General features: G+C 39.1%; 1 protein-coding gene across 2 annotated transcripts in view; it reads left to right on the plus strand.

Moving 5' to 3' along the window:
• The window catches only part of LIMCH1 (LIM and calponin homology domains 1), a 175,323-nt gene that overhangs the window by 73,284 nt on the left and 79,576 nt on the right, over positions 1-22,463 (plus strand). For both annotated transcript variants that reach the window (XM_068188951.1, XM_068188952.1), the window contains exon 3: positions 2,490-2,559. In XM_068188951.1, coding sequence (XP_068045052.1) covers positions 2,490-2,559 — 70 coding nt within the window. The remainder of the gene's footprint in view (positions 1-2,489; positions 2,560-22,463) is intronic.

Here is a 22,463-nt window from a genome sequence, read left to right on the forward strand (position 1 = left end):
CAATGTTTTGGCATCTGGATTGTTTCTCTAGATGAGGTAATAATTCAGAAGCAGTCAGTCTGCTCTGGAAGAAACCTCCCTTTGACATATTGTGCAGCAAGCAAGTCCTGGGGGGTTTGGTGCCAGACAGCTTAGAAATGTTTCCAATAGGAGACAAACTTTTTAATAATAATTTTAATTTCTTCCTCAGGGTTTTCCATCTTGCCCCATCCTGTTTCCTCTCTCTTCAGCCTCCAAATGGTGACCTAAAATGTTGTTTGTTCTCTACTCCTTTCCTTCCTCTGAATTTATCCTTCTCCTGTATTTCACAGGGAAATCTGTACAAGCCATTTTGAAGATTTATTTAGAATGGGTTTTGGCATTTGAGGTTTCCAATAAGAACTCTTTATTTTGCCTTCTATTATTGCCTATGACTTTTAATCTGCACCTGCAATACTGGTTATGATGCTGATGCATTCACGTTTGAGTAATAAAGAAAATGGGATGCTTTACCTAATATATTCTTTTTTCCTGAAACAGAATAGGCAGATTGAGGATTGAAATCACAAGAGAGCTACAGTATTTGGAAAGAAGTCCTCTGGCAAAAAAAAAAAAAAAAAAAAATTGCCTGGTGTAGCAGCTAAATGGAAAATAGTAGTTTTATAGAGTTGTTGCTCTGTGAGGTTAAAACATACCATATCTTCTGGGGGGAAAAAAAAGTAATTTTTTTCCATCTGTGAAATAAAATAATGGTTCTAAAAGATAGGCAGTTCTTTTATTGTTGTTCTCTTCGTCTAATGGGGAAAAGTGATTTTTTGTAAATAAAAGTACATTAATTAATTTGTTTTTAGGACATTACTGTTAGATTCTACCTTAAGCAGAAGAGGAATATTACAGCCATCTGTATGAGCTTGGGTTACGGAGTTTTTAACTTCAAGAATATTGTAAAAATGTCCGCAGCTCCCAAAACTATCATTCATATTTGTTTTGATGCTGCTCCCAATACATTATGGTGTTGGAGATGTGGGAACTTCAAGAATGTAATAACATGCATACAATTTCGGACAAGTGGAACAAAAGCTTTACTAACTATGGTCATAGAAAACTGAGAATAGCATCTCCCACTCTGCTCCCCTGTTCTGTCCAAGTGATTGCAGAAACCCAACCTATATACTGTTGCAGGGAGACACAAAGGGAAAGAGGTGAGGAAAAGTGATCATTTCAGTGTTCATAAAGCCAGATGTTCACTCCAGGAGGGATGAACACCTTCATGAGCTTGCAAACTGCCACAGTCCTAAGGAATCAAACAACAAATGATGCACCACTATGGAGCGATGGCTCTTGGTGGAGCTTTGAGCAGTGGCGCACCGCCTGTTAACCTAACTCAGAAGTAGGGAGCTGGAAACCATCACAGACTGTTAGTGTTAGTTGAAAGGAATATTCTTTTCATTTGGATAAACTTCTCAGCCAGATCTCTCAAATATTAAATATGAATAATTTTACTACCACAGTAAGCTGCCAGAGAAGTCAGCTCTTGAATGGAGGCCATGTCAGCCCAAAATGAGGTTCCTCTATCCCATAGAGCTGTTCTAATTTTCAGAGTGTTTTAAATTTAAGCAGACATCATTTTTTTCTCTTCAAAGATCTTGAATTTTAAGTCCATGTCTTGAATTGATGATTTTCTTCCCAGTGGATGGAACTGGTTGAATTTTTCTTTGGATAAAAGGCATTATGGTTTTCTCTTGGGAAAAGGGTGGTGAAGACACAGTGTTTGTTCCAACAGGATTTTACAATTAAAATTCCCCACTTTTAGAGGCTTGGTCATTTTTTTGAGTATTGTAACAATGAGCCATGTCAGCACATTTCATAGCTTGCTCATGGGTGGTGAGGAACTTGGATTTGGGGGATTGCTAATCTTTGGACACTGAACAGTGTTCATCTGTTGTATCACTGGCCTAATGTTGTTTTCATGATGGGACGGGGGGTTTATGAATTCCCTTTTTATTTGACTTCTCTCATTTATGATTTATGGGGCCCTCCATTCAACACAATATATGGAAGGATGGCACTTAATTTCAAGTTAAGATGAAAAAAAATAGACAGGCCACCCATAAAGTGTGCGTCCTTTCTCACTTTCCTGCAGTGCAGAAACTGCCAGACCTGGATGCCTTCTAGGTTTCTGCTCTCAGGCTCTTCCAGGCACGATCTGCCTGTACACAGGTAAGGCAGGCTGATGTGTCAGAATTCCCCCAGAATCTGTCTGGGTCACTGATGTGGTCTAGATCAATTCAGAATTCAAAATAAATACTATTGAGTTATTGTGCTGGATATTCATCCTAGTCTTTCTTCATTTCAGTGACCAAATTTGGGTGTCCATGTATGTTTTCAGAAGGGAGAAAGGGAGAATCTTTTTTTCCAGTCACACTGAAATCCTTATATGCTGGGGGAAAATGTTTGATAATTTGGATTTTGTGACTTACCACTCATAAAATACTCCTTTCTCATAACAGGTTGCTGAATGCGATAAAGCCAGGATTGGTAAAAAAGATCAATAGACTACCGACCCCCATTGCAGGTTTGGTGAGTATATAAAATGGAGGAAAATATTTCAGTGCTGCTTTTTGCACCTTGACATTAACTATGTGATTCAGATAGCAGTTATTTTTGTAATTTGAACTCTTCTAGCCTAGTAAACTCAGACAGTCCCTCTGTAGGAATGCTCTGTGTAGTCACCTTAAGACCTTTCAGTCTTTTTTTTTTTTTTTTTTTTCCAGAAATAGGCAGTATTCAAGTGTCAGGGTATATTTTTAGAGTAAGATGATCTTGGTTATATATCACCTCTCAGTTGTGGCACTAGCTTTAGAAAAACTGGAATGCATGCATTAGAAGCCATCACCACAAAAAGATAGTTTTTGGAAAGGAAGAAAACTGTACTTGTATATTTTGTCTCATTTACCCTTTCCCCAAAATACCACAGTCTGTAGATAACATTCATTCTGGGACTATCTGGGGAACTCCTTCATGTTGACTTTAAGGGCAGAGCAACATTTGGCCATACTCTGTTGTAAGCAAGGAAGACCACAGAGGATGTGCTGACAGCTCATGGGCTGTCAGGAGTGCTGGGTGCTCAGGGGGTCACCTCAAGTGGTGGCACAGTCCTGTGCTTGCTGTTAGGGCAGAAGGTGGGGGAGTGGGTGCTTGTTGGGTCTAACAGGATTAGCCACATAGAAATATGGCTGTACTGATTTTACCTTCAGCTGTAATTGGGAGTAGAGGGTCCTTGAGCATGTGGAAGGTGGTCATCCTCTATTTAGACTCATCATGGTTCCTTTGTGTTCTGGCACTGTTCACATTGTGATTTATACAAGATTCAGAATATATTATTGTTGATAGCTGAAGTTAATGTTCCTTTGTATAAAGAGCATTAAAAAGTTTCAGTGTATCAGAAACCATGTTACATTTGCTGTTAAATTAGTTCTACAATGCTGCTGCATAGCCTTTGAGCTAGGTCTTTCAACATGTAGATTGACAAGGATATTTCTGCATGAATACTGCCTGGTTTTAGAATCTCATTTTTGATCCCCACCACCCTTTCTCTAATGTTTCCTTGAGTGCCTTTCTTTTGCCTCTAAAACCCACCTAGTTTTATTCCTTTGCTGTCCTATTTGAGAGGAATATTTGATATAAACAGATGAAAAAAGTACTAGTAGTGCACTTTTCTTTTCCTTGGCTCGCTTTCAGGAAAGACTCAGTTTTTGTTATGACTGTTTTAAGAAGATGATATTGAATTACATTGGGTTTTTTCCTTATTCATATGTAAAATCCCAATGGTAAGGTGGTTATAGTAGGAAGGACAGAAAAAAGTCATTATGTGTGTGTATTTTTCTCATTCCTTGAGATAAAGCTCTCTTGCAAGATGTGTATCTTCAAAGCATTATGAAAAAAGAAGTTTTCAGGCAACCAATGATACAGTAGATTTTTTTTTGTGTTGTAAAGTGACTTTATTACCTCTGTATCTGTGTCCTCTGATCTCCTTTAGTAATTACTTTTCTAAATATTTTTTTCTAAAAAAATAATTAGGCTATTTAAAAAGTTCACTATTTCTGAGTTCTTGAACATTACCAATGAATGTCTTAATATACTGTTCTGTGAATAAATTTCTCCCAACAAAACAAACTATCAAAATTTCCCCTTGCTTTCCAAGACATCTGGTTCCATACCTGCTGACTTTTGTTGCCATTTGTAGTTACAGTGGTGACTAAGTGGCTGCTTTAAGGACTGCATGTGAATTTAAATGATCAAGTGTTCTATCTGGTCTGTTATGCTTATTTGTGGTGTATTATTTAAAAGTACAGCCATCAGGGGTGTGTTTGAGCACAGGGTGTATCTTTTTCTTTTCACTAACCTGTACCATGCATATGTGTCTGAAAAAAAAATTAAAATATTGACACTATGGTCCAGAAGCAGTTATACCTCCTAGGCAGTTGACCCTACATGTCAGACATTCCCTTATTAGTTGCCAATTTTTCTTTATTATCTTAGTTTTGGTTGGCTTGACATACTAAATAGTTACTTCTTTCCAGTTATTTCACCCCAGTGAGTGTGATTTCCTCAGTTACAAGTAGAAATGCTGTGAAAGCTTCAGTACCTCGTCTTCCTTGCATGAGATATGTGCTTTTAAATCCTAGATGCTGCTTCTGCCTAAAATGTGTAACCAAATTACTGTAACAGAATTAATTTCCTTTCTGTATATGATAGAATAAGTTTTTATTTCACTAGGAGAGACAATAGGTACGTTTTCTTTTATACACAGTAGGAGCTAAAACTTAGGAGTAATCGTGGAGTATTCAAAGTGCCTTTTGTTTCATCCTTAACCTCCAGAGACACAAACAGTTATATATTATGTAGCTCTACAAAATGTCTACTTGAGTCTAGTTCTCCAGATGATAGTCTATTTTTCTCCTTTATTATGGTAAGGAAAAATTAGGAAGTTCCTTTGCTGAAGGAAAACAAGAGTGAACTTGAAGCCCGTATCAGACACATGCTGAGGTGTTCATTTTAGAGTATTATCAGGTGTAAAAATTTTGCCTATATTTCATGTTTGAGTTACTTCTCACAACACTTCTATAAGTGTTATGTATAACGGGTTCAGTGTTGACAAACTGAATTCTTCTAATCTTTCCTGGCATTTAAAGCTAGATGAATCTGCACTTATTCTGAAATTCTCACCAGTGACTTGCTCGTGTATTTCAAGAGGGAATAATTTATTTGCAGATCTTGCATACCAGAATACCAATCATTTAAGTAAAATTTATTGTTTATAGTGCTGTGGTGTTAAAGTAAGAACTCAAGGATCTGAACACCAACATACTTAGCACAGGCTGTATAAATACACAAAGATGATCTTTGTCTAGTTGCAAGTCTAAGTCAGGATGTGGATTGTATGCAGCATTACATATAGAATTACATATGTTCAGCTTGGCAGGCTTGTTTGTAACTTGCTTTGATCTCCAGAAGTGCCGACTGCTTCTGTTATCACAGCAGAAATGATACATTGCTTTAATGAAAGAAAATGCAGGACCACTGCTTTGGTATTCAGATTAACAGTATTAAATCAGATGAAGAGTTTTCTCATTCTTGTTCAGTATTTATTAATCCTGAAAGCTTATGCTCCCACCAAAAAGCAAATTCACAAAGCATGCAAAGAACATATTAGGCCTAGGTAGGAGTAACAGAAGAAATTTTCTCATGTAAGAAATTGATACTTAGCATCTTTGTTCTATGACTGTCAGGTTTCTAGCACCATCATTTAATGTATTTAATTGTAGAAGGCTGGAGAAATGTTTTGGCTGAGTTATTAATTAAAAAACCATCGGGAACTGCAGAAGACTTGCAAAGATGTGTTAGAGTACAATGAATATAATTAAGTGACTTTTACAAAACCAGCAATTTTTTCAGTGAGTTGCTGTTGGTTTCTTTCATTTTGTATGACATTCACAGTAAATACAACTAATTTTTAAGGTTTCTACTAATTATAATTTTGTACCTCTATACCTTATTATCTATTCTATGAAAAATTACCAGCATCACCATAGATAAGGTTTGCTCTATAATACTAACTACTGTATGTTGACTTTCTTTTTCCCTTAAAAAGATTTCAGCTTTTGCTTCCTGTCCCTGAATAATGTCACTCTGTGAGAAAAGAAAAGGTTTCTGCCTTATCTTTTGTTTGACAGGATTTAGGGGAGTTTATAACATTACTTCAGTTCCTTGAACAATCCCCAGAGGAGCTCAGACACTTAGTTCAGAGGCTGTGTGAATGATTCTCACATATAATAGGAGGAAGTAGTGAAGACAGAGATGGAGAGATGAACTTTAGCTTGGATCTTGGCTCATGTTTCAGCAGTACTGAATAAAAAATCTATTTATTGTGGCATCCAGTTTTCAGTTTGTTAATGGTCCTTAACTTTGTGACATATGTATGATATAGCACTGGAAAAAAAAATAGACCAGCAGAAGTCACCTGGTTGCATGGTTATTGCACCAAGATGAACAGAGGCATAATGTGCTGCTTAAGAAAGCTTGTTCCTTTGAAAGCCAGGTTGGATTTTTTTCCCTCATTATTTTCACAGGAAGTTTCTTTTGGCAAAGTGTTCTCTGAGAGCTTGCTATTACCCTTAATAAGACCAGCTATCTGTCTGCTGGTGCTGGTAGTTTGTTGTTATGCTGTAATATTGCACAAATTGTAAGTTTGGGGTTTTTCTATCTTATATGTTATTTCAAAGAAATGTAGTCCTTATGTTAGCTTTCAGGAGTTTGAGCTGTTAATTAAATTCAGCAAATGAGATCTTGTTTCTTCATGCAGGTATGAACCTCAAAATAAAATTACAAGATCCAAATAAAGTATAGTGTGTTTCACACAGTTAAAATAATTAGCAAAGATAAATACACAAAACTTGAACAGATGTGCATTATTTTTATCACTCCATTCATACTTCCTTGTTACTAATTTTTTCTTGAATAATTATCTTCTTGAGTTTTTTTCTTTTAAATTTATCGTTCTCTCTTTAATTCTAGTACTTTCTGGAAAAAGCCTGCTCCTATTGTAATATTTAAATTCATAATATATGATAGTTTCTGTTTCCTTGTTTTGTACTACTATTCTCTGCTGAACATATTCATTTCCCAGCACAATTGTATTCATAATAAAGTCTTGCTGTGTAAGCTGTGGTACATGTGAAGTAAACAGAAACAAAATTTCCTGTCTATCTAAAACAGTAAGTTCTTGGCACTCACATTCCAAAAGCATTTTTGCGAGTGTTGAGTAAAACAAAGTGTCAACAGCATAGCAAAATACTGTGCAAACCATTCTGCCATGTTTTCTGTGGATCTTCCTTGCTAAATAGTAATTGATTTATGTACCTCCTGTGCTTCCTTTCAGTTCTGAAATCTGAATGTTTGACTAATGCAATATTTAGGGTCTAGCCAGTAGTTGAGAGCAGCATTGTGTGCTTTGGCTCATCACATAGTGTAATATATAATGAATCTCTTTGCTAAAGCAAAAGTGTTTTTAAAAAAAAATAATGGTTAGTATCATGTCCTTGTATTCTTTATGTTATTTGGGTTTTTTACTCCCTTAGCTTTTTCGACTGCCTTCAAAATGATTTTTCATTTAGACTTTCTTGCCTTGGGTGTCAACAGAGCTGGACAGAAGTACCTTATGAAATTCCTGTTTAATGAATTTAGCTGTATGTTGTATTCATAAACATTTCTAAGTTACACAAAGAATATAAAAGCAAACTAATAGGTGTTTCTTAACCACACTGTTTGTAAACAGAGTCTGTGTGGAACAATATGCAGTGAAACTGTAGCTAATTCATCACAGAAGAGGAAAACAGATATCAGTTCAAATTTGGCAGGAAGCACAGAGAAAGAAGTATTGGGGGGGAAATGAAATGCAAACAAATAAAACCTAATTCAGCTATTTTTCTTTTTTAAAGAAATTAATCTATTTTTCTTTTTTAAACTGGATTGACGGTTTTTACTGCTTCCAATTAACCATACAAATGCTGTCCAGGAAGCATTGCTGTCCTGCCATTTAAACTAGAAATACAAATGGAAAATACAATGCTGGCATCTCATTTAGTATTTTATTGATTAAAATGGTTGTGCTTACCCTGATATGTTTGGTTTGGTTCCAAAACTCTCAAACATTTGATGCTGGAAACTAGTAATTGATCTGACAGCAAACGCACTGGAGACATATTCCACTGCTGCACTTGGGTTCAGCCTGTGTTGCCTGGCTTCCAAGTTATACTGTGATCTGATGTATGCATGCAAGAAAGGCTGAAATAAAAGGAAATTAATAAAAGGCATGTACTATAGAAAAATGAACAAACAACACAAAGGGAGGTAAATGACCCCACCTTATTTATTTGTTTGTAATGGCCTGAGCTGCATTTAGCTGTAACACACACCCTCAGAGAAGTGAGTTCAACCAACTCCTAGTAGTCTTCATGTTCACCACCTCTGTATGGCTCAAGAGTTGTCCCTAACATCCATGGGCAATCACTTCTTTCCTCAGCTACCAGCTGCAGTGTTGTGTTTATGATGGCTGGAGGTGAAACTTGAAATGAAGAACATTGCTTGTTTCCAAATTGCCCATTATTGATCCCTCAGGGGGTTTTGTGTGCTTCCTGCACCATTGGCCTCAGCCAGAACCCAGCCAGGACTTTGGCAGACCAACCTCACTGCTGGCCTAAAGTCCCATCTTCTGGATGCTTCCTTGGCTGGAGTGCTTACAGTGCACTCAATCAGCTAAGCTGTTTGCTGGCTGGGACCACTCCTTGTCATGCTAAGGATACTGGCACTTTCTGCCAGTGTCCAGGAGTTTATCCTTGTTAGAAGATGAAGTCTCTCAGTACCCAGGGTGCTCTGAACAGTTTCCTTGTTGGGTCAGGACAGCAACAGCCAAGATGGGTAAATGTTTGCAGGACATGTGCAGGATGGCTGTGGTCCATAGCTGCTGTGGACATATGCAAACTCTGTCATGTTGTTGAGGCCCCTTCTGAAACTGGACTGGTTAGGATTCAAAGGTGCAGCATTTTCACATTCAGCTTAAGCTGTGCTCTCAGCCTGCGGAGCTCTGCTGCTGAGAATGTCAGGACTTGGTTTGGCCAAATGCTAATAATACTTGTAAGCTCTTTGTGGCAAGGATCATCTGTTAGTCTGTTTTTGTCTAACACCTCACCCCATGAGTCCTGCTCCGTGGCCAGGGCTCCTAGACAGTATGTTAATATGAATAATAAATAACAGCTACAAAAATATCACAAGCATTCCTATGTCATTCACAGTCTCATTTTAGACTGCTCTCCCAACACCTGTGAGTTTAATCTGTGGGTTTATAATTAGCTTTATTCACACTGAATAATATAGAACGTTAATATGCAAATTGGGAAGCAAGGAGAGCCTTTTCTATGATAAAACCAAGAGAGGATGGTCACTGCAGAGGATGTCTTTTTTTGAATGGTTTTTTTTTGCTGTATGAAGACACCCTTTGCTTGCCCAGCCTTAGCATGCTTTAGAAAAAAGTGTTTGATTAGAAGCAAAGAGTCTACCTGTTTAGGGCTATCAAGTGACTTCTCAAAGATGTAATTTATAAAATATAATAATGATTGTTTACTTTTTTTTCATAGGAAGTTTAGTAAACTGAAGGATTCCAAGGATAGCATTTGAAAACGGCAAAAACATTGCTACTGATGAAGTGATAATGCTAAGCAGCTGAAATGTAAACTTGACCTTATCATTGCATTAACCTTTACTATAAATGACAGGGTCTTTCCTTGGTTTGGGGAGGGCAGCTGGCTTCCAGGAAGAGCTCATTTTGTGCCTGTGAAAAATGTAGCTTGCCCACTGGAATAACTGATTTGCTTTTAGATGTCCTTCTGTAAGTTCAGCCATGGCTTGCATTCCATTGGTTTAATGACTCTGAGGTGAGTGAGTATTTCAGAAATGGCAAGCTTTTGAGTAAGTATCTGTAAATATCAGAAAACACAGTAGTTTAACAAACCATTGCCATTTGCCATGTAGCTTAAATATCCTTCACTTAATGAAGTGAAGGATCAGTGCCTTCCTTGAGCTGCTATCTTGGAAACAAAGAGCCTCCTGAACAATGATTTATACTCTTCAAAACAAATCCCACTGTTGAAGCTTATGACTTCTCTTCATAGTTGGGGAAATACCACATGCTCTGGAGACATGTACCATCTTCAGGAGTTTTCAGTGAAGGAGTTGGATGCCCTGAGTCTGTGAATGTGTCACCTGTGCCCTGTGGGGAATGTGGCACTGTTGCAGTTTTATCCAGGCACCTGCAATTTTTGTGTATCTTCTGTTGCAAAATTGATTAGTTTGCAATGAGGATATAAAAAGAAGCAGTGAGCTGATGTACCGCAAGTGTTTAGGGCAACACACATAAAATATGCAGAGCAACAACTGTCCATGTCTTGAAGCTAAATAAGTATCAGCTTTTGTCCTTAGCAAGGAAAACTAGACCTGAGGTTATGGTTGCTTTCAGCTACTCTGAATTTGGCATTCCTACAGATGATAGCACTGGCTTTCATATTAGCTGAAGTGGGCAATTGATCTGGCTAAAAATTACCCTTCATCTTACAGCATGAAAAGAAATGCAGGCAGGAGAGAAGGAAGAGGCTTACCAAGGAGGGAAAAGAGGTGTCATTCCATCAGTTTAAAATAGTTTTGAAACTGCAGCTACAGAGTTTTAATTTAGATGCACTCCTTAAGGTATTGGCCAAAAGCAAAGGACACAGGAATCCAGGAAAGTCTCAACCCTAAATCCTTCGTTTAAAGGTTGTCTGTGTTTAAAATTATACTTAGTAGTATTCTCACTCCCTAATTCTGGAAAGCCTCTCACAGGTTGGAGTCTGTAGGTCTGCACTATAAATACCATCTCTGATCCCCAACTGTCTTTTTCAGTGACATGTAGCCTCTGCTGCAGGGAACAGCTAGATCAATGTTGACAACCAGATAACAGCAGCACTGGAAGTGTGAAAAGGGAGGGTACCTTCCCAAAAGCTCTTAACCTGAGAAGTCCTGGGGTGGCAAGCAGGAAGAATTTTCCCAGTATAGTCAGACCAACAGATTGGCCACTTCAAAATGGTCCAGGGAAGCTCAAGCTTCCTTGACCTTCTCTTGTGAAAAGAGAGCAAGCAACAGTCTGTTGTGACCCCGGCCCTTGGGTTGAAGAGGGTGGCAGAAGAATGCTGTCTCTAATCCCCTCCCTGGCTGCAGATCAACTTGGTGAAGTCTATTGCAGTTAATGTCTGCTAGCAACTGTTCATACTGTTTCTATGCTGAAAACCTTTCCGGGGACTCTTAAGTGGATTTATTTTAGATGATGTGCATGTTGCTAGCAGGAGCGTACGTGCTGAATGCAGATGATGGAACATGTCTTGCTCCAAAGATCACATTGCAGTTGTTTCCCTGACTTAAAGCAAACAAGCAAAAAGGAAAACAAATGGAAAACTGGTGCCTTAAGGATCCGTGCAAAGTGATTTCTTTAGTTTAGGAGCCCAGTAAAATTCTGTAGTCTGGTGCTGTGGTCAAGAATTTATAGAGGCCTGAAATACCTGACACTGAATTCTCCTTGTCTCTGCATTCCTCCCTGCTCCTGGATTAAAGCCACTTGCTTCCTGCTTGGCATGGTACTTTCCAATTGTAATGCATTTCCTCTTAAATGTCCAGAGGTCTAATGATACCATTGTAAACCTGTTAAAATTATTGCTGCAGAGGAAACAGCTTAGTTAATTGCTTATGGAAAATACAGAGATAGGCTGAACTATCTGACTGAGAGACACCAAAACCATTAACTATTAACCTTCTGAAAGCTGAAAAACCTTGTGATATCTTGTGCAAATCTGTCCCACAGCTTAGTAGGAGAATTGCACATTCATTTATAACTAATGGTCTAGAAAAATTAATATTGCAATACAGAAGAAATCCTCAGCTTTTTGGAGTGGTGTCCTTCTGTTAAAGTCCTCACTACTGCCAGGTATTTGTTTGTTTCTTCCTCCTCATCTTCATGTGGGAAGCACTATTACTTAAATGGCGAATGTCTGTTTTTCTTTGGAGCAATAGTGCACACTGATTTATTACTGCATGATGTGTGAAAGGGAGTTTTCAGGCTTTTCAATAAGGGGAGAGTATTGAACTTGCTGAATGTGTGCATGCATCCAAGTGTGTACTGAGTTCAGCTCAGCTTTTTTCAGTTCATTCTGTTAGGCTTTTTCATTACCTCGGCTTTTCTTCTTTGAACTGTAGTAGTGATCATGCACAATTTAGAATCAAGCTTGTGTTACCCCATAAGGCCAATGGTAAACATGATGCTTTCCCCCCTTCCCCTTTTTCTTCTTTTGTAGTCATAATGTTGGTGTTATTTGGTCTCCTTTTACTGCTAAAGAGACGTTACTCGACTTCATATGTTGGGAAGCATGTTGGACTGAGTGGTAGATTGTGACACTTACCCTTGCACCTGTTGTAGGGCAACAAATTTCAGGCCCTAAACTGATAGCCCAGGCTGCTGATGCTCTTTCTGCTTGCCATTTATAACTGTTGGGTTGGATGGGTGCTGTGTAGGCCAGCAAATCCTATGGGTGTTACCAAAAGTTCCTGAATATTTCTCATATCTTTTCTTAATGAAAGCTGCCTTGCTGCTGTTGTCCTTTGAATTCCATTTCTAGTTTGGTTGGAAAGAGGCTTGCTGTTTTTTCCAAAACCAATCCTAACTTTACCACTCCTGCCCAGCAACGGCATTAGGGATCTTAGAGCTAATGCCTGCTGTTGGCTAAATTACCTAAATTGTCAGTAGGTCATTGAATTGTTATCTTTCCATTCAAGCCCTGATATAATGAAGTTATAGAGGTTCCTGTGAAGCTGCTTGGTGCATGCCTTCAAGGGGAAGCTGCAGGCCTGACTTGCTGGTAATGGGCACAAGAAGATGCAGCACAATAAAAAGCTCAAGTGTCAGGGAGACATAGGCTTACCGTGCAGGCAGCATCCCATCTTTGGCTGACTGCAGGAGGGATCCAAGGTCATTTTGGCAACTAAAGAGAGCTGAACTGTGAAGCAGGTCTGTTTCCTTGGCCAGCAGTGCATAGATCAGGAATGCTGGTCAGTGGTTTTTTGGTTTTAACCTTCCTGTCCTTCCTATCTGCTCCTGTTCTGCAGCCCACAGCAGTGAATAGGAACATGCTATAAATGCTTTCTGCCTCTCAAGCCTGGTTTTCAGACCAAAGCTGCCAGACCTGCTAGATAAGAAGTGTGACGTTTATGTATTAATTTCTGGAGTTACAGGGATCAGCCACAAAGTATTAGCACCACTATACAGTATGTCCTCTGTTATTTAAAAGGGAGGATAGTGGATAGGTTCAGTTATTTGAGGTTTCAAGTAATACAGGGCAATTTTCAGTGTAATTAATACATGTCAGGAATTTGACCCTTGTGGGGATAACACAAAGCTCCAGATAACTGAGGTGATATTGTAAAAAAGTTGTGAAAATTGTGCCAGAAGACTGTCTGCACAGGTAAGCAGCACCAGTTAATAAAATATCTCAACTTTTGATCTAGAAAAATATTTCATGCAACTTTCACTTGACAGAAGCAGAAAAAAAACCCTTATTTTTTTACAATTCCTGGATGTTTTCTTTCATTAAGTTTCTCCTGTTACCTCTGAGGGGGTCAGATAGTGGTTGCTTCTCAAACTATAGCAACTGCATGAAAAGGAAAACTTGAAGTGTTCTGAGAATGCCATATACACCAGACACAGAGACACTCTTCTGCTGTACTATTTGTTTCTTTTCAAAGAAAATACAAGCTGATTAAAAAATTAATAGCTACTACTACAGGCTTGATACTGTATATTGGAAACAATGTATTTTCTGATATTTCAGAAAACAAATTATGAACAAATGCAGGAATTGCATCAATCATTGCCAAAACTATTTGCAAACTGGTAAATAAAACAGAATGGTTCCCAGGGAGTGCTGTCAGAACTCTTACAAAAGCCTCTAAAGACGTAAAGAGAAATAAGTAAATAAGCAAATGTTGTGGGCCAAAAGAACACATAAAATTTGTAACTAAATTCAGTGTTTAGTGACAGACTAATGTAAAAAAGTAACATGACATAAAGTTTGTCACAGGTGGCTGGTTTTTTTTTGCTCTGTATGTTTTGAGAAGTCAGGCTAGATTGGTCTTCTCCATTAGTGCACATGTCTGTATTTTATTTTTACAGTGCTGGATAGTGACTGGGTGGAATCTGATATGTCAGTGGTCTAGAATTTTAGACAAGGAAGAAGCAAGATAATTACATCCTTTTGGACAACTGGTGCAGTCCAACAAAAAAACTGAGTAAGCAAGGTATTAGCAGAATTATTTTAGAATTGGTGATGATATATCTTCAGCAAAAATGCAACAATTTTTCTTTGTTCTTTCATTCTATCTGAAAAAATCCAAAGAGCAAAATTCAATCCAATATTATGATTAGTTTGAAGGGAGTTTAGGAACTGTATCTTCAGACCTGCCTGGCCTCCATTTTTGTGCATCTCAGGTCTTTGAATGACACAGTCAGCACTGACCAAAATCCGTTTTCCTACAAAGTATCACCTTGCTGATATGAATCTCCTCTTCCCTGTTATGTCATATGGCACCTCAAGTCGATTCAGGAGTTTGTAATTAAGAAAAAACACTTAGATGCTGTAAAAAGGGACAGAGGAAAAAGGTACTTGTCAGCACAGTGGTATCAGTAAACTCAGTATCTATCTGCTACTGGCATTTCAAAGGCATAACTAATGCAGAATTTTGGGGATAATGGTGGAATAGTTCTAATCAAATTTAGAGAAGCCCACTTATAAGCATGAGGAGTGTATGTGAGAAAAAACAAAATCTGCCTAGAGTCAGCATGCACAGTATTAGAATAAGTTGGCTACTTCCCAGGGGCGTTTGAGACCTTAAATGCTCTTTAGTCCTTACCCTCTGGTTGATCAGAGATTAATCACTTGCTTTTTTAAATACTATTACCCAATCTCTTGAGCCACCCAATCCTGATTAAAATTTACTTTCTAAATTATGATCCTAGAGAACTGAAACTCCTTGAATTCCAGACCTTTACATATTTTTTTGAAGAACTGAGTGTTCTTAATGTTCTCACACTTGCATCAAAAATTCTTGCAGATAGTTTATCTTCCCAAGAGTAGTTCACCTTGCTTATTCTTTTTAATTTGGCTGAAATTTGATGAGCAATACTAGAAATCCAGCACTTAAACCTTAAGATTAATTACTATGTAAGTAAATTACACACCAACAACTTAAAATATTGTGGTCAGTGTTCTCCATCGCAGCTTCCAACATAATTTATTCTCTTTTTACAGCAACATAGAAATATTCTTGTATATAACTTTGCAAGTTGGAGAAATAAAAATGCCAGACTGAGGAAAAACAGTCAACTACTCTATTCAGGATAATAGAAGGTGGAGTTTAGGATATGCCAGAGAATGCAGAACCCTGGATAACCTCTGTGGTGTGGGTGTGGGCAACTCACTGAACAGTCTACTTGGGTTTGGCAGCTCTCACCCTTGCTCAGGACAGCCACATCAGCTCTTGCAGGAGAGCAGCTTAATGGCAGTGCCTTTCCTATTTGTGGGCAAATGGCCCAAATGGCCTTAGCAGTGCAGCACAGCACATTTAGGGATTTCCAGGTAGCCAAAAAGCCCCAGAAAGTGGGTGCTGCTCAGGTCCTAGCTGACTCTCCACGGTTTCTGCAGTCACAGGCATGCTGAAGCCTCTGTGCAGCTCTGGTCTGGCTGGCATGTACACAAAGAGTATGGAGAGCATGTGTGGCCAGGGTCTGGTGCCTCCTGGGGAGGTGGGCTCCTGTGCTGCAGTTTGGGCAGTGTTCCTGCATCACCTAAGGTGATTGCATAGCTCTGTAGTCCCTGTATTGGATGGGGCTACATCTGTTGACCTTGTAAACCCCAGGTAGGTCCTAGTAGGGTCCCCAGATTTAAGGGTTGATTGGCTTCGGCACAGTGCTGAGCATCAGCTGGGTCAGTGCATTGAAGCAAGGCAGTCCTGTGTCTGATGAATGTATTCCCCAGTCACTAGGAAGTGCAGTGTAAAAGTGCTTGCTAAAGCCAGTAAGTCCTGCTGGTTTTGAGCATTTTGGGTAGCCGTGTGTAACATTTGCATTCTCCAGAAATCTGCGCCTATGGGAGTGGTTTGGAGACATGAGCTGGCTGGGTACTGGAATTCTGCAGTGCTTTAAATCAGCTAATTTGCTGGCAGCTTCTTATTGGTGCTGGAGCTAGTACAGCTGCTTTCACGGTCTTTGATGCCTGGCCTAATAATCTTGCTAGACTCTACTGGTTCTGCTGTCTAGATATACCACTCTCTGATCAACTCTGAGTCCTGGTCCTTTGTTGGGGAAAGGAAAAAATCATATTTATGTAAATTTACCATTTTCATTTATACAGTCTCATCATCAAGTTTTATTATGTTTTTTATGTGGCTTTAAATTGAAACAGTTTTCAGAAGTAGCAGGTGAGGAGTTGGAAGCTTATTATTTGATAGTACCTGAACATCTCTGCTGGCCTTATTTGTGACTGTTGTGAGCAGGAGCCACTGGTTATACCCAGGTAAGCTGAATTGTAAGCATGATTGGCTCTTTTCTTCTAAGAAACAAAAGTTTATCTCAGGTCTGGAAATGGCAGAGGATAGGGTATTAACTGAAGTTTTAAGAATAAATTATCAGTGATAGCTAATTTGTTTCCCTTCACCAACAAACGATGCAAGCTGTTTCTGCCATCTTCACTGCTTAGATCCTGTTTTTAAAGACCTGGTGTGATCCATGTGATGAACACATCTTCCTACCCTTGTTGCTTCGTGTATTCTGAGGGGAGAGAGGGTGTTGCAGTCGTACATCTCTAATGTGTTGAAGAAAACTGAACAGCAGGGATATCAGTCCTGTAAGAGGACACATCCTTTCCCATCGTCTGTTCTGCTGTCCAGAGGAACCAAAACAAAGACATTGTGATAGAGCTGGGAAAATGCTTTGCAATAGGAATGCGCCATATTAAAGAAGACTTCTGTTCATTCTCTCTTTCTTTAATCATTGATTTTATTCCATTAATTTAAGGGAATTCTGCTTCTTAAATACATTATATTATTGTACTACATTTTATTCATCCTGAAAGCTTAGTCTTCACAACTGCGAATTACACCGGCCTCCAGATGTAATCCATGAATCCCGATTTCCAAATGCCTCTTCAAAGGCATGCTTGCACGACCACTATAGACTTAGTGAACAGCAGCAGTGTAAGTAATTTAAGTAGGCTATTCTGTGTAGTTAATCTAGGTTTGCAGCTACAATAGCTTTAGGAATAGTCATGCTATTTATTGAATCTAGAGACTGCTTACTGATGGTTGAAAAGGAGTGGAAAAGAAATCACTGCCAGACTATTGGGTAGCTCATCTTGCCATGAATATTTACCCTAAAAAACCCCACCAAAGCTGGAGATAGTCACTGATAATTATGGCCATGCCATCTAGACACCAAATGTATGTTTTCATATCTGGAAAAGAAACAACAGGTACATGGATATAGTTTTGGAGTACTCAATAATTCAAGCTGTTACACTGTATATGGTCAAAGTCACAAATAGGCACTGATCTACTGAGCATATTTTTGCACAGATATTTTGATTGTCTGTAAAATTCACTTGCAAAAAATTGAAAATTATGCATTTTCTTCCCCTTCCTTTTCCTCACCAAAGTAATTCTAGACACCTAAATGTGAAAGCATTCTATTCATTTTTTTAGTGGAAGTAAAACCAACAAGGTAGGTTTTTAATGGGGAATTTGCTGGAACTTCATTCAGTAGAAATAGCCAGTTAAAAAAAAAAATGTGGTTTTTGGACTTGAACAGCTTCTTTTAGAAGTGTTTTAAAGTGACCCCAACCTATACATTTAAGAAGTCCAGTATGTTTTATGTAATGTTGGCATGAAAATGCAAAGCTATGAGTGGGGGGAAAACTTATGGCAGGTATCGTGTAACAGCAGCAAGAAGATTTCTGATGTTTATCAAACCTTGAACACCACAGATTAGTAAAACATATTCCTTGGCAATAAAGAGTAGATGTTTAATTTGAAAGGAGAAGTGGAATTTGTTGCTTTTTTTGCAGAGGTCATGAACTGACCAGGAATGAGTCCTCCTTGGCGGTTTCACTGTTTTGCTGTTTGCCTTGGGGAATAGAGATTTGGTCTGATTTTAACAGCTACTGCCAGGCCCCTGGCCCCCACAAGCAGCTTTCTTGCATCTTTTGAGGCCCACCTAGAGCAGTTGTACTTGGACACAAGGATGAAGAGGCCCTCCAACAGCTTAGGATGCAAAGTGTCCTGATCCCTGAGGTGGATTGCTGTCTACTGAGAGAAGTCCAAATATTGACAAGTGTTACAATTTTCTGGCTTTAAATGGAAGATAGCTTTACTTAATATACTAAGCAAAAGGGAACATACCATGTAAAAGAAAAGGGACAAGAAAGTAAAGTCATGCTAGAAGTGAGTAGTTACTGCAATTAGAAAAAATGTTATGAGGCTGCCAAGTGGTGGTTGTACATTCAGTTTTAAGGGTTGGTGTCATATTGATTGTAATTTTAGGTACCAATTTCTTTTGTACCTTTACAATTTCAGACCTTAAAAATAAACTTCAGGAAATATCAGCTGTTCTCTGGCCCTGAATGCTCAGCTGGCCCAATATAGCTGGATGTCACAAAACTTCAGATTATGCACATATATTCATTAAAACTTTGTATTTGGAGGATTATACAGTTGTGATGAAATCTGATTCTGTGCCTGATTGGGAAGATAGCAGATAAATTACATAGAGAAGGTGAGAATTGAGGCTATACCTCCAACACAGTTTTGTGTCTCTAATTAATCAGGTTCTTGTGTATCAGAAAAGCATTATGTATAATTATTACTACTGCTCATTTCTGTTTATTTTTGTGTCATTGCCATCTGCTTTGGATGTAGTGACAGTGAAAATATAAAAGCAGTCAGTAGTGATCACAGGTTGAGAAGTATTTTTATAGATAGTAATCTCTGAAGCTGCATGCAGATGCACTGATTATGCTTTGTGTTACCTGTACTGGTTTATAATAGATGATGCTGGTCAGATAATTAATAATACAATCAGACACACCTTTTCAGGTGGACAGGCTCGTGATGCACAGATTTTTTTCTCATTTTCTTCTCTGCAAGACCCACTTCATCCCAAAGGTTTTTTTTGCAAGTTGAATCTGATGGTTTCCTGGAGCTGGGTCCCTTGAATAGCCAACACTGCTCTTCCTGGAAAATAAGGTTATTTTCTCTACAGTCAAGTCAAAATATAGAAAGCAGGTGTTGGGTATCAGTGCCCTGGGATATCAAATGTGATCAAAGGGATCCCATGAAGCTTGGACTCTGCAGGCAGAGAAAAGAAGGCAGGTTATGTGAAAAAAAAGGTATTATCTTTTGTAGACTTGCTAGTATAGTTAAGGAAAACATGGAATAATCTTAGCACATATATTTGTTTTGCATAGGTAATCATCTTTACCACCAAAGTACCCCTCTTAGCATAAACACATAAATAGTTTTTTAAAAGTATGTGTTGTGCCATGGCTTAACACAAAATTGCCCTGACAGCAGTCTAGAAAGGCACAGGTTTATTCAGCGCTACTTGGTTTAATTGATGACTATATGTAACACATGAAGGACTTAGTTGTGTTGGAGATTAAGCTATTTGTGGTGTTCCTTTGGACTACTCTAGGGCTTTACCTTTTGGGTCTATTGCTCATGAGGTAATTAAACTTTATTTATCTATGGTTTTTTGAGTTTTTTTTTTTTTGTATGTATAGTGATAAGCTTTAACACTATGTTTAGCAAAAAAAAAAATACACTCCCATATTTAATGCTCAGGTTAATTTCTTTGGTGGTCTCCTTTACTTAAATTTTGTTTTCACAGTATCTGGTGTAGTGGTTCTTATGACTTAGAACTTTAGATTTAAAGTTTATATGTTTTTGTTTTCTTTAAGCAGTTGGGATGGCTGTCTTTTGAGTATTTTAAATCCATAGTCAGACTCTGTACTTTCCTTGACACTTTGGGTTTATTCAAACAAATAAACCAAACTTAGGGAACAGCATGTCTCCTAAACTTAGTTGTGAATTTCTTGCCCATTTTTATATTTTTTGTAGGCCTCATTTGTGGGGACAACAGCTGTAGGGATGTGCTGAGAAAGGAAAGTGTCCAGTTTCCCCAGAGGATGTTCTGACAGAACCATTCTGGCACTAGCTGTGGTTTCAGGGTTGAAACTCTAGAGATCTGCATTTAGGTTAGTCATATTCCTGCACTCATAATGTGAGTGCAAATCAAGGTCAAATTTGTCTTCAGAACCTTTCTTCCTCTCCTTCAGACAGACAGCACAACTTCTGCCAGGAGGATGGAGAAGTATCTGCCACAGATGGGAGCTCAGGTTGCCCTCAGAGCATGATGTTGTGATGTTCCTTTCATTCTTCTCTCTTTTGTAGTTCTTTCCCCAATGCACTCAGGTGTGCTTTGCTACAATTCACTGTAGAAGAACTTGTCTTTAACCCTACTCTTCGTGAACTTTATTCCCAGGGAAAAAAAAAAACAAAAAACAAAAACAAAAACAAAAAAAAACCAAAACAAAAACAAAACAAAAAACAGGTGAAAGGTGGGTAACAGAAAAGGTCATAGAACTGAGACCAAATCTCTCACAAGCCAAGTGCTATCATCTGGTATTATAAAGCTGAGAGAGTCAGCTGCAGAGAAAGTGTGGAAAGGAAACATTATCCTCTTCTTTGGCCATAGCGTGGCTGTTACCATAGACTATGGTATCAGATAGGCACCCCATCTTCAAGACCTGGTGAAATCTAACATCTGTATAACATCTGGCTGTGATTTCATCAGCATCAGAGCCAGTGAATAGCCTGGAAATGTTTTGGGGTTTTTTTTCCTGCCTGCCTATGTTCTGTCTTCAGTGCTGTAAACAAAGCCATCTTTAGGGTGTATCTTGGGTTTGGCAATTCTGAGGGAGTTCACATCATCTGATCATCATCTGCTCTCTCCCCTAAAGACATAGAAGTTGACTGAGATCCCATTTGTTTAAATATTTAATTCATGCCTTCAGGGATAATGACCTGATGTAGCAAGGGATAATATCAGGACCTACTTCACTCATGAAGTCACAGGGTCAGCCTTGTGCTCATGCTCTCTGCACCCCTCCCACCCTCCCGTGGTTTGCTTTTGCCTGTTGGGTTGGAGTCTGTTCTCTCCTCTGCTCAGCTTCCATTCACATTATTGAAAAATTGTAAGTTTTTAAACAATCAATAGCAGCATCAAAGTTGTGCACTATCTTCTTGCTCTAGGCACTTGGAGGTTTTTACTCTAGTAAGCCTGGTTGGGAGCAACAGGATCTAAGCACCTTGGCACTTCCAGCCAAGTTATCTTTGGAGTCAGGTACTGAGACACCCAAAAGGAGCTGGAGTTGTTTAGCCTGGAGAAGAGGAGGCTCTGGGTGGACCTAATTGCTCTCTACAAGTTCACAAAAAGAGGTTGTAGTGAGGTGGGGGCTGGTCTCTTCTGCTGTGCCTACAAGTGGGAAGATTAAAGAACATGACTTTAATGTGAGACAGGGGAGATTCAGATTGGGTATTAGAAAAAAAAAAAATCACTTTAGGATGATCAGGTATTGGAATAGGTTGTCCATGGATGCGATGGAATTACATCCCTGAAGGTTTTCAAGAGGTATCTGGGTCTGGCACTGGGTGATGTGGTTTAGTGGTTCAGGGATTACGGGGGCAGTGCTGAGGGGATGGTTGGACTGTATGATCTTGAAGATCTCTTCCAGCCTTGATGACTTTATGATTCTATTATTTTTATCTTCGGGCAGACTTAGACACTACCTGAAGGTCACTTAGAGCCACGTTTGGGGCTTCTGGTGTGTTTTGTGCAGTTGAAGTACAGTACCAACTGGCCAATTTCTTCACACCACTTTAAAGGTGTTTTTTGCCTTTCTGACAAGAAAGCCAGACTATTATTGAAGGAGACGCGTATTTTCCTTCTTGACTGCCCAAAAAGAAGCAAAAGAAGGCTGGGCTTTCTTGGCAAAGGCAGCCTTCGGCAGCTTCTCAGGGGCGCGCTGGAAGGCTCCACCCGTGGAGCCGGGCAGTGCCGTGCCCGCCCGGTGAGCCCTGCTCCTCCTGATTCGATCTGATCATCGCGGTGCATATTCTCCGGTCCTGCCTGTAGTCTTTGCGGCTCACACGATGCGTGCCCGGTGCTGCCGGTCCCCCGGGCGGGTTCCGGGCAGCGCCGCTGCGCTGGGTGGAGTCCGCGGGCTGCGGCTGCCCCGGCCCCG

Source organism: Anomalospiza imberbis, chromosome 4 (assembly GCF_031753505.1).
Source record: "Anomalospiza imberbis isolate Cuckoo-Finch-1a 21T00152 chromosome 4, ASM3175350v1, whole genome shotgun sequence".
NCBI classification, from domain to species: Eukaryota; Metazoa; Chordata; class Aves; order Passeriformes; family Viduidae; genus Anomalospiza; species Anomalospiza imberbis.